The sequence below is a fragment of the Colius striatus genome, chromosome 3 (assembly GCF_028858725.1).
Source record: "Colius striatus isolate bColStr4 chromosome 3, bColStr4.1.hap1, whole genome shotgun sequence".
Lineage (NCBI taxonomy): Eukaryota > Metazoa > Chordata > Aves > Coliiformes > Coliidae > Colius > Colius striatus.
The window spans coordinates 18,191,683-18,206,706 of record NC_084761.1 but is presented as its reverse complement, the minus strand read 5'-3'; the positions used below and the strand labels follow the sequence as shown (position 1 = coordinate 18,206,706).

Here is a 15,024-nt window from a genome sequence, read left to right as displayed (position 1 = left end):
CAGCCGCCTCTGCCCCGGCACTTCCCGCGGAGGCGAGAGTCGGAGCCGCCGCCGTCCGAGCGCCGAGCCGCGCCGCGCCCGCCGGGGATGGGAGCCGCGGCGGCGGAGCCGCGGGCGCGCGGGGGCCGGGGCGGCGGGCGCAGCCCCCCGGGGCGGCTCGGCCGCGCCGCCGCGTAGCCGCGGGACATGCCGGAGCGGCCGCGCGGGGAGCGGGGCGCGGCCGCCGCGGGGCCCCGGGGGCAGCGGCGCGCCGGGCCGGGCCGGGCCATGCCCGGCGGCGCGGCCCCATGGAGCCATGGCGCATAGGGCGCCGAGCGGGCGGGCCCCGGCTGCGGCTCCGTCCCGGCGGCTGGCGCGGAGGGTCCTCGTCCTCTTCACGCTGTCACTCTCCTGCTCTTACCTCTGCTACAGCCTCCTCTGCTGCTGCGGCGGCCCCGCCGCGCCCCGCGCCCGCTGCGCGCCCGCCGCCCGCAGCGCCGCCGCCAAGAAACTTCTGCAGAAGTCTCGGCCGTGCGGGCGGCCGCCCCCCGCCGAGCCCCCTGGCAGCGCCGCGCCCGCCCGCCGCCCGCGGGAGCCCCCCGCGCCGCCGGCCGGCAGCCCCCCGGGGCCGGGCAGCCCTCCGGGGCCGGCCCGCCCGGGCTCCAAGCGCCTGCCGCAGGCCATCGTGGTGGGCGTCAAGAAGGGCGGCACCCGCGCCGTGCTGGAGTTCATCCGTGTGCACCCCGACGTGCGCGCCCTGGGCACCGAGCCCCACTTCTTCGACAGGAACTACGACCGCGGGCTGGAGTGGTACAGGTGAGCGCGGCGCGGCGGCTCCTGCCCGCGACCCGTCCCGTCCCCGCCGGGCGCTCGCCCTGTCCCCGCTGGAGCCCTCCCAGACCCTTTCCGGGCGGCGGGAGCGCGATCACGCCTGGCGCGGCCCGCACCGGTCCCCCCGCCGGCTCCCGTCCCCTCCCGGCGCTCTTAGGTGCCGGACTTGGGTGTCGGGTCCGCGCCCGCTGCCGCCACGGCCCGCGGGGCGAGGGCGGGCAGATGGCGGCCTTGCGCTGCCAGCGGGGCCTGTCGCCCGCCTGCGTCGGGGACCGCTCTCTCCCTCCTTCTCCTGCAGTGCCGAGCGGCCGCGGCCGGGCAGCCCGCGGAGCGCTGCGGCTGCAGCAGCCCTAGCCCCGGCCCAGCCGTGAGCGGGAAGGGGAGCCGGGATGGTAACAGGTTTCCTACCCCGGCTGAGGATGCGGCTGCCAGTGTGAAGGGGCCTCCCAAACCCGAGTGAATGCCTGGCCCGCGGGACAGCCCCGCTCAGTGCGCCCCAGCACCCTCCCGCCATCAGGTTCCTGCCCTGGCAGCGTGAACGGGGCAGGCCCTGTCCTCCCGCCTTGCCTGTCTGAACTCTGCTCTCCTGTAATTTCTCGAGAACGGCAAATGTATCTCCAGCAGGAGAGGGTGGAATTCTAATTTCAGTCCAGGCTTTTGTGAGGAGCTCAGGGGTGCTCACAGAGGCAGCGAGTGCTGTGGGTGAGCAGGGTACAGTGCCTGGGGGCTCATCCCCTGCCCGCGGCCCCGCATGCAGTACAGCATGGAGCTGCTCCCTACCCCCCTGTCCCACCCCGTGCACCCATGGTTGTGGAGCACTGCAGGAGCTCTGGGCTCATGCTGGGCATCAGCCTCAGGAGGCAGAGGAGGACTCGATCCAGCCCTGACACCTGTGAGCTCACAGCAGAGGGAAAATGCCTGGAGCAGTCATTGTGTTGGGGCTTTGTGGCAGATGGGGAGAGGCCGCCTGCGGGGCCACACGTGGAGCTCTTTTGCCCCCCACACAGTCTCAGCAGCAGTTTCCTAGCAAAGATGTCCCCTGTCCCAGAGCAGGGCAGTGCTTGTCGGCTGCCCAGCGTGTCAGGAGGCACTGTAACCCCGTGCTTGCTCCCAGCACTGGTTTGTCTCTTAGCTGAGCAGACATGAGGATGTCAGTTTCAGACCATGAGCAAGTCAGAGCTGCTCTAAGCAGGATGTGCCGGCTGGGCTGCTGGGGTCTGTGCCAGGGGGCAGCTCAGGCCCTGCAAGGCTGTCTGCAGACACAGGGACACTGCCCTGCATTGTACCTGGCTTATGGGCACAGGTGGAGCCTAGCAAAGCCATTTCCCTGTCCTAAGCTCCTCCTGCCCTTAGGAGAGTAGCTGCAGCAATGTCCTTCGCTTGCATTCTTCCTGTGGCAGATACAAGTCATTCTCCCACCCTCATCCCCAACATCAGACACTGTCACCCATCCTGCATCACCTTAAAGCGGATAGCTAGCACCAGCCACGCAGTCCAGGCATGGATAGGCAAGAGCAGCAGTGAAGGGCACCCAGAGTAGCAAGACAAGTGATGGAACAAGACACGGGTTTTGACTGAGCCCCTTGCTCAGAAGGGAGCTGTGTGTGCTCAGGACCCAGCTGGGAAGCAGCTTCCTTAATCCCGAGCTGTGGTCCCTGCATGCAGTCCTTGGCCCTGCAAGCTCTCTGTGCTTTCTCTGCAAGCCACGAGTGCAGGGAGCTTGGTGCTGGGAGCCTCGCAGGCAGTACAGGACTGAACCTCACATCAGTGCTCCTACAGAAGTGCTCGTGGCTCCTTGCAAGAGGCCCAGGACTGCAGAGCCCTGCCAGGGCTGCACTTGCCAGCGCCTGTCTGAACAAAGGAAGGAGCTGTGCCCCAGGACAAACCCTGCCTGGAGCAGTAAGGGCATCTGCAGGTGCTCTGGTTTGTGAGGCGAGAGCTGTGTCTCCCTCCTGCACACACTTTGGCACTGAGGGCCTGTGGTAGTGAGTATGGAGCTGCCAACCTCCTGCTCCAAGCCACGATTCAGCCTGGGATCCTCCAGGTGAAGGGACTCATCCATGGCCAGGAGGGACACAGCCTGCGACAGTGAGTAGCAGCGAGTGGCAGCAGTGACAGGCAGCAGCCGAGCGAGGCAGGGCAGCGATGGAGCCCAGCTGGGTGAGCAGTGTGCTGCCCGGGGCCTGGCTCTGCCTCTGGATCGATGGGACGATCACGCCGGAGCAATGGAGCCTCCAAATTAGTTCAGCTGAAACAATTAAATGACACTTCCCTGGTTTTATTACTTTTTTCTTTTAACCTCACAAATGTGCCAGAACTTAAGCACAGAGGCTGCTAATGTATAAAACGTGGAATTGATTTTCCTCCTTGCAAGTGGAGCAATTAAATGTGGAGCAGGTCTAACTCGCAGCATGATGAGCTCCTGTCGCGCTGCCAAGAGGCTGGGGAACGGGAGAGCAGGGTCCTGCTGACAGCCACGTCCCGGGGAAAGGCAAAGCAGATGCCATGAACTGAACAGGGCCACCTTGCTGAGACATGGGGAGAGGAGGCTGCCCGTGGACAGAGGCTGTCCCCAGCTGCCAGCTGACGTGAGGGGATGCTCCCATGCTTGGGGAGCACAGAGGTGCTGTGAGATCTCTGCAGGTAGCCCCAGAGCACAGGCCCCTTGGGGAAAGGCTTTGCCTGCAGCGGCCCATGGCTGCTGCAACAGCTGAGTACCTGGTCGGCTCCATCTTTCCTGTTTGGTACCTCTGTGGGGAGCCAAGCAGAGGGACCAAGTAGGTCTTTGATGCAGTGTGAGAGCTGAGCCCTGGTAATGCTCCAAAAACAACAGTTTGTGTTTTTTCCGTGTTTTCCCCAGCCTCGTTGTTGGTTTTACACAGAAGTGGCAGAACCAGCCGGAGGGAACATCTCCTGATCTGCCTGTCCTTGCTGGCTCCAAATGTCATGCTTCCTCACAGCTGCTGTTTTCATGGTGCCTCCTGTCTTAGCTCCTGCCATCGCCCCGGGCAGCCTTGGCTCCCTCTGCTCTAGGACATACACACTGGACAGAGACAGACCTCTCTGCCATCCCAACGCCAGACCACTGGCCAGGAGCTGCTTGCTCACTGACTTTGGTCCCAAAACACCCATGCCATTTCCAGTTGCCATCAGCCTCTCTAATCTACCTCATTAGCTACAGATACACTACAGGAAAGATATTTTTAGCAAGATCTGTTTTAAGACAACTGAAACCAAACAGCCAGCTACTGGGGAATATCGATTCATTACCAATCCTGGCCGAAATGTTCAATATTGAGCTTTTTCCTGCTGCAAGTAGTGTGTGCCAATAACCTTCAATGTTTTCCAGAACACAGGGAAGAGAGTATCATTCAATTTGCAGTTAACTTTGAGCTGTGACTTTAATTACAGCATCTTGGGGTGCAGTTTTCCTCTCTGCAATTCCCCAGTAACCCTGTCAGATGCTTCAGCGCTATTTTCGCTGAAAGGGGCTTTATGGAGCAGGTGGGCTGCAGGCTGAGCCCAGCCCTTGCCTGGTGAGCTCCGTGGCTCCACTCTGCAGGCGTTGGGCAGGAGGCAGGCACTGGCACAGGGCAGAGCCCATCTGACTCCCATGCCCTCCCACCTGCCTAGATCAGGTCCCAGGGATGCCACTTGGTCACAGGGGCACCCACACTGCTGTAGCTCTGCCCTGTGCCATCCGTGCTGCCTTTGCTTTTAGGAGAGCAGTCCCCATGGAGTATCCCTGCACCATCCCCACCGCGGGGGAGCAGCCCCCATGGAGAATCCCTGCACCACCCCACCCCAGCGGAGCAGCCCCCATGGAGCATCCCTGCACCACCCCACCCCAGCGGAGCAGTCCCCATGGAGTATCCCTGCGCCATACCCACCCCAGGGGAGCAGCCCCCATGGAGCATCCCTGCACCACCCCACCCCAGCGGAGCAGTCCCCATGGAGTATCCCTGCACCATACCCACCCCAGGGGAGCAGCCCCCATGGAGCATCCCTGCACCACCCCACCCCAGCGGAGCAGTCCCCATGGAGTATCCCTGCACCATCCCCACCCCAGGGGAACAGCCCCCATGGAACATCCATGCACCACCCCACCCCAGGGGAACAGCCCCCATGGAACATCCATGCACCACCCCACCCCAGCGGAGCAGTCCCCATGGAGTATCCCTGCGCCATACCCACCCCAGGGGAGCAGCCCCTTTGGAGCTTCCTTGCGCCATCCCTGCGTCCCAGCACCTGCGGGAGGGAGAGGAGGGAGCGTGCAAACCCAGCTCCTGCACTCTGCCTCACTAATTGCTGTCTGCTAATGGCCACGTTGGCTCACACACAAATGGGAGCCCATTAGGCTTTGCCCAACAACGACTGTTTTGTGGGCTTGACTGACAGTGCATTTTGCTAAAGTTAATTAGTAAGTAGAGAGGAAGGCAGCGAGCTTCAGGGATGCTTTGAAATTTCCTTAACTTCAGAGAAAGCCCTGGCTCTGAGGAATGGGTACAAAACCTCCAGCAAAGACTATTGCATGAGGGGCTGCCCCATGGGCAGTGTGTTCTCTGGTCGTGGTCTGGCCTGCATCTGCCCGTGGACAACAGCCCTGCCCTGCCCTGCTCCAGATGGGCAGGGTGCCGCAGACATTCTCGCTCCAGCCCCTGGAGGACTTCCCTCACCAAGGCACTGGGAAAAGCATAGGGAGACAAAGGTACACAGGGCACCAAGCCTTCAGTATTAATGATGTGTGTTCTTACTCTCTCTTCTGTGGCTTTGTAAATGCTGCAATTTGTTCTAAACTTCGCTTCAGTAGCATAAGGTCCAGTTCATAAGCTGGCACGGCCATGGGCATGGATGCTTCATGAAGCTGCCAGGCAGAGGAGGCCAGTCCCTGGTGATGTGGGTGCATCTGTGGTATCTGCAGGTGGTGCGTACATGGAGCAGCTGGGGCTGTGTTCCACCTGCTGCCACCAGGATGGAGCAGGGGCCAGAGCAGGCTCCGGGGTGGGCACTGCGCAAGAACCTCTGGCAGCACAACAGTCACCCAGGCACGGGGCTGCAGCACCCAGCCCTTTTGGGTTTTCTTAGCCCTGGCTCTTCCAGACAATGACCATGACCCAGGTGTGTCCCTGGCAGCAGGCATGTGGGACATGGCTGGAGCCGCTCCTTCTCAGTGCTGGCGTGTGATTTGGAGTCTCGGGACCCACCACTAGCTTGGTGTCGTTTGTTCTTTGTCCTGCCCCTTTGCATGCTCCTGAGCACTGAAGTGGGGAACAGACCTCTGAGAGCAGCTTCCAGTGAGGGAATCACTGCAGCAGATGTGGCATATTAGGTTGGGGTTTTTTAATTCATATTAATTTTTAAGATTTCACCTGTGGACAGACTTGCCTCGCAAATGGGAGAAGTGGAACCCCCAGCCTTTCTGCATGAGGCATGGGGCCTCCCACAGCACTGGGCTCAGGCTGGGCTGGGGTGCATGTGCTCGCAAGGGACTGTCTGCCACAGCCCAGTGGCAGGGCCAGTGAGCTGGGCTCTGCAAGCACTGCACTGGGAAGCCCTCGCCCCCCACCACTTCCCAGCCACTCTTCCCTCGGCACTGGCCTTGGGTTTTATTGGACACTCGGTTGGTGCTGGATTGTTATTTAGAAAGTTGAGAGTTACTCAGAGTTGGCTCAGGTGCACAAAGGGCATCGTCAGCGTGCCCTTTGGAAAAGATTTTGTTGACTTAAAGGACACTGCAAATCTCTGGAGCATTTAAATGATTAAAAATGAATCAGCGTCAAAGTTAATTACTGTGTTTACACTGCTTTTATGCACTGAAACGCCCCTCATTAGCTGTCTGTGAGCACTGGCGTAAATTTCTTTGAACATAAACATTTATTAAAGGCAGCGGATCCACCATTATATCTGAGGCTGGTTCAGTGCAGGGTGATGTTAGCTGCTGCCTGGGCTGGAGTCCCTTGGCACAGCCTTTCCCCATGGAAGGACGCAGCGAGTCCATCCCACACAGCATTGCAAGGCCCTACTCCCAGGGTGAGCCCTTTCTTGGCCCTGGGGTCAGCCCTGTCTCCAGGCCCCATGGCCATTGTGCTGCCAGCCTTAGCAGCAAGGGAGCAGTGCAGGAGGACCCACACCAGGGGGTTCCTGTTTGTGCCATGAAGCCCTCGCAGGGGTCTTGCACTGTGAAACATCAGCTGTCCAGCTTTTGACTGACTGTCCCAGTGTCCCAGTCATCTGCTGAAGTGTCACTCAGACGAGGAGAGCTCTTTATCTTCCTCGCACCTCAGTTTCTCCCATGCTTGACCCAGTTTTGCTTAAACCTCCAAGTAGCTTTGCTTAAGCTTTCATCCACTGCTGCTGTCCACACTCCTGCTGAGCCTGACTGCGTTGATCTGCCAGGCAAGAGCTGGTAGTGACTGTCAGCAGTGTGCACATGTGGCGTGGCAAAGTGTGGCATGGCACAGTGTGGCATGTCACAGCCTCCTTGGCAGCGGGCAGCCCTCCCACACCAAGGGGGAGAGGCACAGGCTATGGTGTGCAGAGGGAACCTGTTGTCAGGTCAGGGTGGAGCCGTCCCACAGGACCATCCCGATGCCAGTCTGTACTCCTGGAAGAGTTTCTGTGCTTGTCTCTGGCATGTCAAGCTGCAGCTCGAGATGTGCTAGCAGCCCACTCTTCTTCCAGCTCCCCAGTGCTGCATGGGGCAGTGATCCAGCTAGTCCAGCCCTATTGGGACTGTTGCAAGTGGATGCTTACTTACACTGGTGAATTTTGGCTCCCAGCCTGCCAGGCTTCCCTCTTCCTGCATGCAGCCACTGAGCCTGTGACATCAGCTGGAAGAGGGAAAGCTCACAGCCCTCGTCACAAGAGCCAGCACTTGGGTTTTTTGCCAGATTAAACAGCTTGGGTTCATGCAGATGAGTGAATGGAGTCCAGGATTACCCACAGGTTGGTCTCTAGGCTCTGAGGAGAGCCCAGGATGTGCCTGCCAGGTCCTCATGTGCAACGAGCTGCAGCAGGCAAATATTTACCCAGCAGCTACCCTGCTGTCCTCTACGCTCAGCAACCTGGATGGAAGGGCCGGTGCTGTAACAGGATTATCGGATGGGCGCACTCCCCAAGCTTGCTTATCTGCAATATCTCAATCATCTGATGAATTTCTGTACCAGTTCCTCCCTGGGAGAGTGTTTCATGCATGTTCAACATCAAAGCGGCACAGTCAGTGAGGGAGCACATGTTTCTTTAATGTGGGAGTGTTGTAAGGGCTGCGGGGTGCCCAAAGGCAGATTATGAGAAAATTAATAATTCAGGTCTAGGAAAGGTGCCGGTGAGAAGTTAACTCCTTGAGGGTGGGGTACTGCCTTCACACCGGGGACAGGCTCTATGCTGCTGCTGCCCCACAGCCATGGGGCCATGGGGACATGCTGGCTCCCAGGCACCATGGGGCACAGCAACGCTGGCTCACCCGTGTCAGGGGACAGCAACTGTCCTGGGGCCGTGCCAGTCACTGAATGGACCCCACGTGTGTCCCTGCTCCAGTAATGTCTGCAAATGCAAGCTCTGAATCTGCAGATTGGAGGGGAGCGTTAATGCCCAGATCAAATGGCACTAAATGGCTTTAAGAATTGAATAACTATAATGAAAATAATCTCTAATTCAAGAGGAATTAATGCTGTGTCTCCAGCCAGAGTAATGCGTTGAGCAGGGGGTTCACCCAGTAGGTCCTGCCGTGTTTGTAGGGGCAGCTCCAGGGTCTCTGACTGATGGACTGTCCTGGGAGCAGCTGCAATGCCCCTGGTAATTAAAATGCCTCTGTTGGTCAGAGCATCAGCCTTCTTGGCAAGAGCAAAGAACAGCAACCAAAGTGAAATGCCCATGGCTTCAGAATGGCCTCTGCGGGGTATGCTGTGTTCAACCATCACTGCAGGAAGAGCTCCTAACACGCTGCTGAGGCTGGTCCCTCCTCAGAGGGGACCCATCCCATGCATCCCTGGAGCAGCGCTGCCCGGGCTGGGGCCGTGTCTCTGGCCCCGTGGCTGCAGAGAGGTGTGAGGAGTGGTGCAGGCACAGCTCTCCCTGGGCAGGGAGCCTGGGCTGGGGCCAAGCGCAGCATCCTGTGCAGCGAGCAGCAGGGCTGGCTGGTGCTGGGAACGTCTGTGACCCTCCCTTGGGGTTTTTGTCTCCCAGGCAGTCATCGGGAGCCGAGTGTGGGGAGGGACAGGCTGCTCTGCCCTTCAGCCGACGGCATTGCTATAAGGCCGGAGTGGAATTTGCTCCAATATATCCCTAGTGATTTCTGTGCAGAGCTGCCCTGGTATTCACTCAGCATCAGCGTTTTTGACCTCCATTTCTGCTGCATCGCAGATTCCCATCACCAGGATACAGTATGGATGGCTCGTGCACCATTACCGGGTGGAGAAAGCCCCAGTGTTTCTCCAGCCTGACCCTGCTGACAGGGACAGCACTGGCAGCAGCTGATGTGACACCAGCTTGGGCAGCACTGGCATGCTGCAGGGAAACCGGAGGGGAGGGCTAGAGCTGAGGGAAGCAGCCTTGCGCTGCCCTCCTGGATCACCAAAGCCATCCTCACCCCTGTTGCAGCAGCGGTGACCCCCCCCAGCTCCACCATCACAGAGAGACCTGTTAGCAGGGTCATGAGGGTGGCCACACAATCCCACTCCCAATGGCACCATTCTCATCCCTGGTACAGGAGGAGGTGGCTGCCAACCATCCCTCTACCAAGAGCAGCAGGTTTGGTGTTTCCTCTCTGCAACCCACAAGGGCTCCATCCCTCCCTCCCCACCGATGTCACCAGTACGTCACTGTCACCATGCTGGCGTCAGCTCTGGCAGCATCTGGCTGCACCTCACTCAGTGTGCGCAGGGAGCCAGTGCTGAGGCCCACTGGAGATTTTATCCATGTTACAGGTGCCTGGGTCAAGTCCCCAAAGCAGGAGGAGCTGCTCCTGCTTGAGCCCTGGCCGACTACCAAGAGCCTTCACACCTAAACACAAGCCTTGGGCTTAAAACTATGTGACATGTTATTTGTATGCAAATAACTCTGTGAATGCAGAAGTCCAAAAATATCATTTTAAAGTCAACTGTAATTAAGTTTGCAATGCATTTCCCCGTTCTTGCAGCCCTGGGGATCCCGCCGTTAACGTAAAGATGAATGCCTGGATGACATTTCTCCCCCTTGCATGGTTTCACTAGTGATTTATTTATCTGTTAGGGTTGTGTTCTGTTGTCTCAGCAGTCTCTGTTGTTCAGGAGCAGCAAACACCGGGAGTCATTTTAAAAAAAAACAACTCTTGTCTCATTTCAGTAATTTACTATGCAGAGATTTTGTGTTTTTCATAATGGATTAGAACCTGTAATTTCAGTTTTTGAATACATGGACCTAATAGCTCACGTAATGAAAGTCTAACAAGCCTGAAGATGAGCCATTAATGAAACAGCGGGTTTATGATTCTCCACCAATATATTGTAATAGTGAACCTCGTATAAAGCTGTCCCGTGCTGATTTATGATGAAACTTGTTTGTGATATGGAGATACAGCCGTGGTGCCTGCTGCTAAATTAGCATTTCCCAACAGTCATTAGACAATGGGAATCGTAATCTGGATTTATGGGGTTTGAAGCGGAGCAGTGGGAAAGGCCAATTAAGCTGCGACCGTGCTCAAGCACCTCCGTAAACCATCCCTGTTAATTTATGCTAACTAATTAGCTTGTTCTCTCAAATGAGGCAACTGGTCAAGAGTGCGTGAGGGTACATGGGCTGGCCGTCATGCTGCCCTGGGACAGGCAGGGCTGTGAGCCTCTCGCCCACAGGAGTGTAGGGCTTAGGGGAGTGAGCCCAGCCTCAGCCATCATCCACGGTAGCTCCTCGGCAGCCTGGCACAGACCTTTGGGCATGTCTCTACAGGTCCCTCCCAGCTGCTCATCCTGCTCTCCTAGACCACAGTCTTGTCTTGCCCCCTCGTCTCCTTCATAGGGATTGTCTCGGGCCCTTGGTGTGTGCTGCCACCCCCCGCAATGCCCCGGGTCTGCCATCACAGTCCTGTGTCATGCTGGGTGCTGTGGGCAGCTGTTGTCTCTCCTCCCGGTTAGTTCTTTGGTTGGGTTTCTCTCTGCAGAGCACATGCCAAAGCCAATAGCTGTGGGCTGTGTTTTAGGGACCCTCCAGGGTTCTGGTCTCAGTCTCTGGACTGAAGCAGTGCTGGAAATACTCATGTTGGAGCACACCCCCAAAGCAGCGTGGCTGTGGTGGCTGCCAGGGGGTTTATCCCATTAATAAATCAGTATCTCGCTCTCTCCAGCTGAATCGCTGCAGACAGGGTTGCTGATGTTTGCTTTCCCTGACTGCTGCTGTCCTGGCCTCACTCTTACCCAGACATCCATAGCTCTGAGTCGGTCAAAGTAACTGTTGTACCAGCTCCCTGCAGACTCTCCCCTGGGTCCCCTTGCAGGGATGAGACCCTGTGTGGGAGATGTGCAGCACAGGGAGCGAGAGCTCACGAGGAGCCCCACGAGGTGAGCTGATGCTGTGTCTGCTCATGCAGTGGCTGCTGCCAGCACCGAGCGCTGCCAGGACGTGGGGGCAGCTGCAGTGCCCAGTCCCCCTCACCACAGCCCACTCATGGTGCACCAAGGCACCTCTCCAGGCCTGTGAGGGAAGTGAGCTTGCCCCTGCCATGCCTGCAGAAAGGTGCAGCAGCGGGGGGACTGACTCGGGGACACCCCTCCTGCCCCCTGGAGTCTCGGTGCCAGGCTGCCAGCAAGCTCTCTGGCAGCCAGTGTGCTGCTCTGTGCCAGGCACATGTGGGTGCCTCACATTAAATATATGGGCTCTGTTTCAAAAAAAACTCTCCCAGGGGCACTTTTCACAGTTCCTCACAAAACTGTCCCCAGGAAGTGCCAGACGATGCCTCTCGGCCCGTGTTCTGCACAGCTGAATCCAAACTGGATGGTTTGTGAACTCAAGCTAAGTGGGAAGTGCCAGATGTTTCTGAGCAGTAAACGTGCTTGCAAGAGAAGGAGCCCTGCCAGCCTGCGCCGCTCCCCAAGGGGCTGGGGCAAGAGGGCAGAAGCCCAAGACAGGCACCCAGCTCACGTGGCACTGCTGCCAGGAGGGCTTCTGTGTGCCCAGGGCTGTTGTGGCATGGGTGCTGGTGCCACTTGGTGCCTGTCACGTGCCAGCCTGGTTCTGGCTCCCTGCTCACTCCCTGCCCTCTCCCTGCCCTCTCCCTGCCTGCTCCAGACGAGGACTCGCGGCGCCATGAATCTGGCTGCAACGGATTTGATAATTTACTCTAGTAATACAAGACCAATTTATAAATCTTTCCATCCCATTAGTTTTTATTTGATTTGGATGTTCACATGTCAAAGCAAATTATTTAATTAGTGCTAAGCTGGGATACAGGGATGCTACATTTTTCCCTGGTCTGTTGCTCCCTCCCTGGCCTTGCAGCCTGGCTCCCCGTGCCAGAAACAGATGGGTGTACACAGGAATCCTTCCCACAGCCCTTGGGCAGGGTGGGTGATACTCTCATGGGCACAAGCCCCACATCCCTGAGCAGCCCCTCACTCCTAGCTCCCACCAGAGGAGCAGCACAGCACCCCAGGGCCTCATCCCACAGCTCCTGGGCAGGGTGGGTGATACCCTCATGGGCACAAGGCCCACATGTCTGGGCAGCCTTACTCCAGCTCCCACCAGAGGAGCAGCACAGCACCCCAGAGTCTCATCCATCACTCCTCACAGCTGCTTGTGGCAGTGGTATCACACTGCTCCTGCATCCTGACACCCTTTGCCATCCCTGGGAACAAGCGCTGTATGCAGACAGCACTGATTCCTTGCCTGCCTCCAGGAGGAAGGCGGGAGGATGATGGGCCTGGAGGATGATGGGTGCTGGAGGCTGTCATGCTCTGGGCTGGCACACTCCTGGGCTAGCAGACTGGTTGGCTGGCAGCCTCCCCTGGCTCAGGCGCAGTGATCGCTGCAGTGCCAGTGGCACTGGGTGTGTGGGAGCCAGGGCAGGTACACTGTAACACCGTCAGGGAGGAGACACACCAGGTAATTGCAGTAATTCCAGAACGAGCCGCTGTAGTTTCTTTTGCAAACAACAACTGGTGTAGGAAAAGAGGATGAAAGGCTGAGGAAGGGCTCCAGCAGAGCCTGTCTGCTGGGTGATGCATCCATGCCAGTGACTGGGATGGGTGGCAAGACCCACTCTCCTTTCTGCCTCTGGTGCTTTCCTGACATTGATAATGACTTTATTGATGATGGGGATGGAGCAGCCTCGGTGTCCCTAGCAGTATGATCATGCCCTTGCTCGCTGTCCTGCCTGGCTATGGCCTCTGCTGGTAGCTGAGTGTCTCTTCACTTGCTACTGTGCCTGTGGGGCTGCCACTGCCTATCCCCTGTGCTAGAGTTCCATTGGGAATAGACTTAGAGACAGCCACAGCTGGGGGATGCAGAAGGGAGCAGTGCCTGCTTTGTCCTGCCTTGTCCTGCCAGGAGGGGACAAGCACAGCCCCATGCTGCAGACATCACTTCCCAGCTCCTTCCTCACCATTGCCTTCTGCTTCACTTGCAGGAGCCTGATGCCACGAACGCTCGACAGCCAGATCACAGTAGAGAAGACCCCCAGCTATTTTGTCACCAAGGAGGCACCACGGCGCATCTTCAACATGTCCCGGGACACGAAGCTGATCGTGGTGGTGCGGAACCCGGTCACCCGCGCCATCTCGGACTACACGCAGACCCTCTCCAAGAAGCCAGACATCCCCACCTTCGAGGGGCTGTCATTTCGCAACCGCAGCCTGGGTCTGGTGGACACCTCCTGGAACGCCATCCGCATTGGGATGTACGCTGTGCACCTGGAGAGCTGGCTTCAGTACTTCCCCCTCTCCCAGATCCACTTTGTCAGTGGGGAGAAGTTGATCACGGACCCAGCTGGGGAGATGGGCAAAGTCCAGGACTTTCTGGGCATCAAACGGGTTATCACAGACAAGCATTTCTACTTCAACAAGACAAAAGGCTTTCCTTGCCTGAAAAAGTCAGAGAGCAGCGGCTTGCCTCGCTGCCTGGGCAAGTCCAAAGGCAGGACTCATGTGCAGATAGACCCTGAGGTGATCGAGCAGCTTCGGGACTTTTATAGACCTTATAATATCAAATTCTATGAAACAGTCGGGCAGGACTTCAGGTGGGAATAAGCGCTGGGGAGCAGAGCTGCGGTGACGCGAGGCTGCAGTCTTCCATGAGAGGGGCCCAGAGGTGCCATATCCAGGAGCCCCCCACCAGTCTGTCCTGCCCAGAGTCCACATGCAGAGGCAGGCGAGAGGTTTCACCAGCCCTCAGGAGGCCAGGGCACTCCAGGGTGAGCCAAGATGGGGGAACACACACAGTCTTGCTGCAAGCACTGAGGGGAGAGTGCCCAGCAGACACTGCCTGTCCTGGCACACCATCAGTGCCATGACTTGCTCCATGGAGTCCCATTTGCTTTTACCACCACATGGTTCCCAGGGCCATGGTGATGGCCCTGTCCTGTAGCCCATGCACAGGCTGCTCCAAAGCACGTCCTGCCTCTGTGTCCCAAGGCAAATGGGTGCTCCCAGACACTCATGACTGCAGACAGTGGCTGTAGGGCTGTCCCTGTGAGGCCACGTCCTGCCACGGTGCTGGGGCGGGCAGAGCTCCAGCCACTCCGCTTTGCCTTTTGTCACGTAAGCGCGGTGTGTAACCATGAGGACAGTGAGATGTATCTGCTTGAAAAAGAAGTCTATGAAAAATGTTATACCGATATTTTGTCCTGTGAATAAAGCACAGAATCCTGCTGTTACGGGTACTTTAGTGGCACTAGTTTCCTTGTTCAGCATGTGATCCCTTTGTGTAAATAAAAGCGGCTACCACTGGTCCGTATGCATGGGCTTTTCTTAGGGCAAGGCCGTCCACCCTGTGCTGCTCACTGCCTGTGCAGTGCTGCCAGGGGCTGTGCAAAGCCCCACTGCGCCCGTGGGGCCGGCAAGGCAGCAGGCTGGGGCTCAGGCAGGGCAGCCCGGCACAGCCCTGCACAGGGCCCACAGCACTGCTCCAGAGGACGCCGGGGTTAATGGGGCTCTGCCAGGTGTGGGGGGCAGGCGCTGTGTTAGGCGCAGCCAGCAGTAATTCATGTTTGAACTTAATGGGCTGCTCTGTAGGATCCCACAATTACACTGA

General features: G+C 58.2%; 1 protein-coding gene across 1 annotated transcript; it reads left to right on the top strand.

The window, feature by feature from the left end:
- Window positions 1–261: 261 nt before the first annotated feature.
- Window positions 262–14,713, top strand: HS3ST2 (heparan sulfate-glucosamine 3-sulfotransferase 2). Its single transcript, XM_061992732.1, has 2 exons — window positions 262–795; window positions 13,403–14,713. Exons 1-2 carry the CDS (start codon window positions 296–298, stop codon window positions 14,019–14,021), a joined length of 1,119 nt encoding a protein of 372 aa, XP_061848716.1. The 5' UTR covers window positions 262–295; the 3' UTR covers window positions 14,022–14,713.
- Window positions 14,714–15,024: the final 311 nt, after the last annotated feature.

Excerpts from the sequence above, each read along its gene's own strand:
- HS3ST2 (XM_061992732.1), top strand. The coding sequence starts at position 296 with ATGGCGCATAGGGCGCCGAGCGGGCGGGCCCCGGCTGCGGCTCCGTCC. Across the intron at positions 796-13,402 it reads CGCGGGCTGGAGTGGTACAG|GAGCCTGATGCCACGAACGC; the intron begins GTGAGCGCGGCG and ends CTTCACTTGCAG.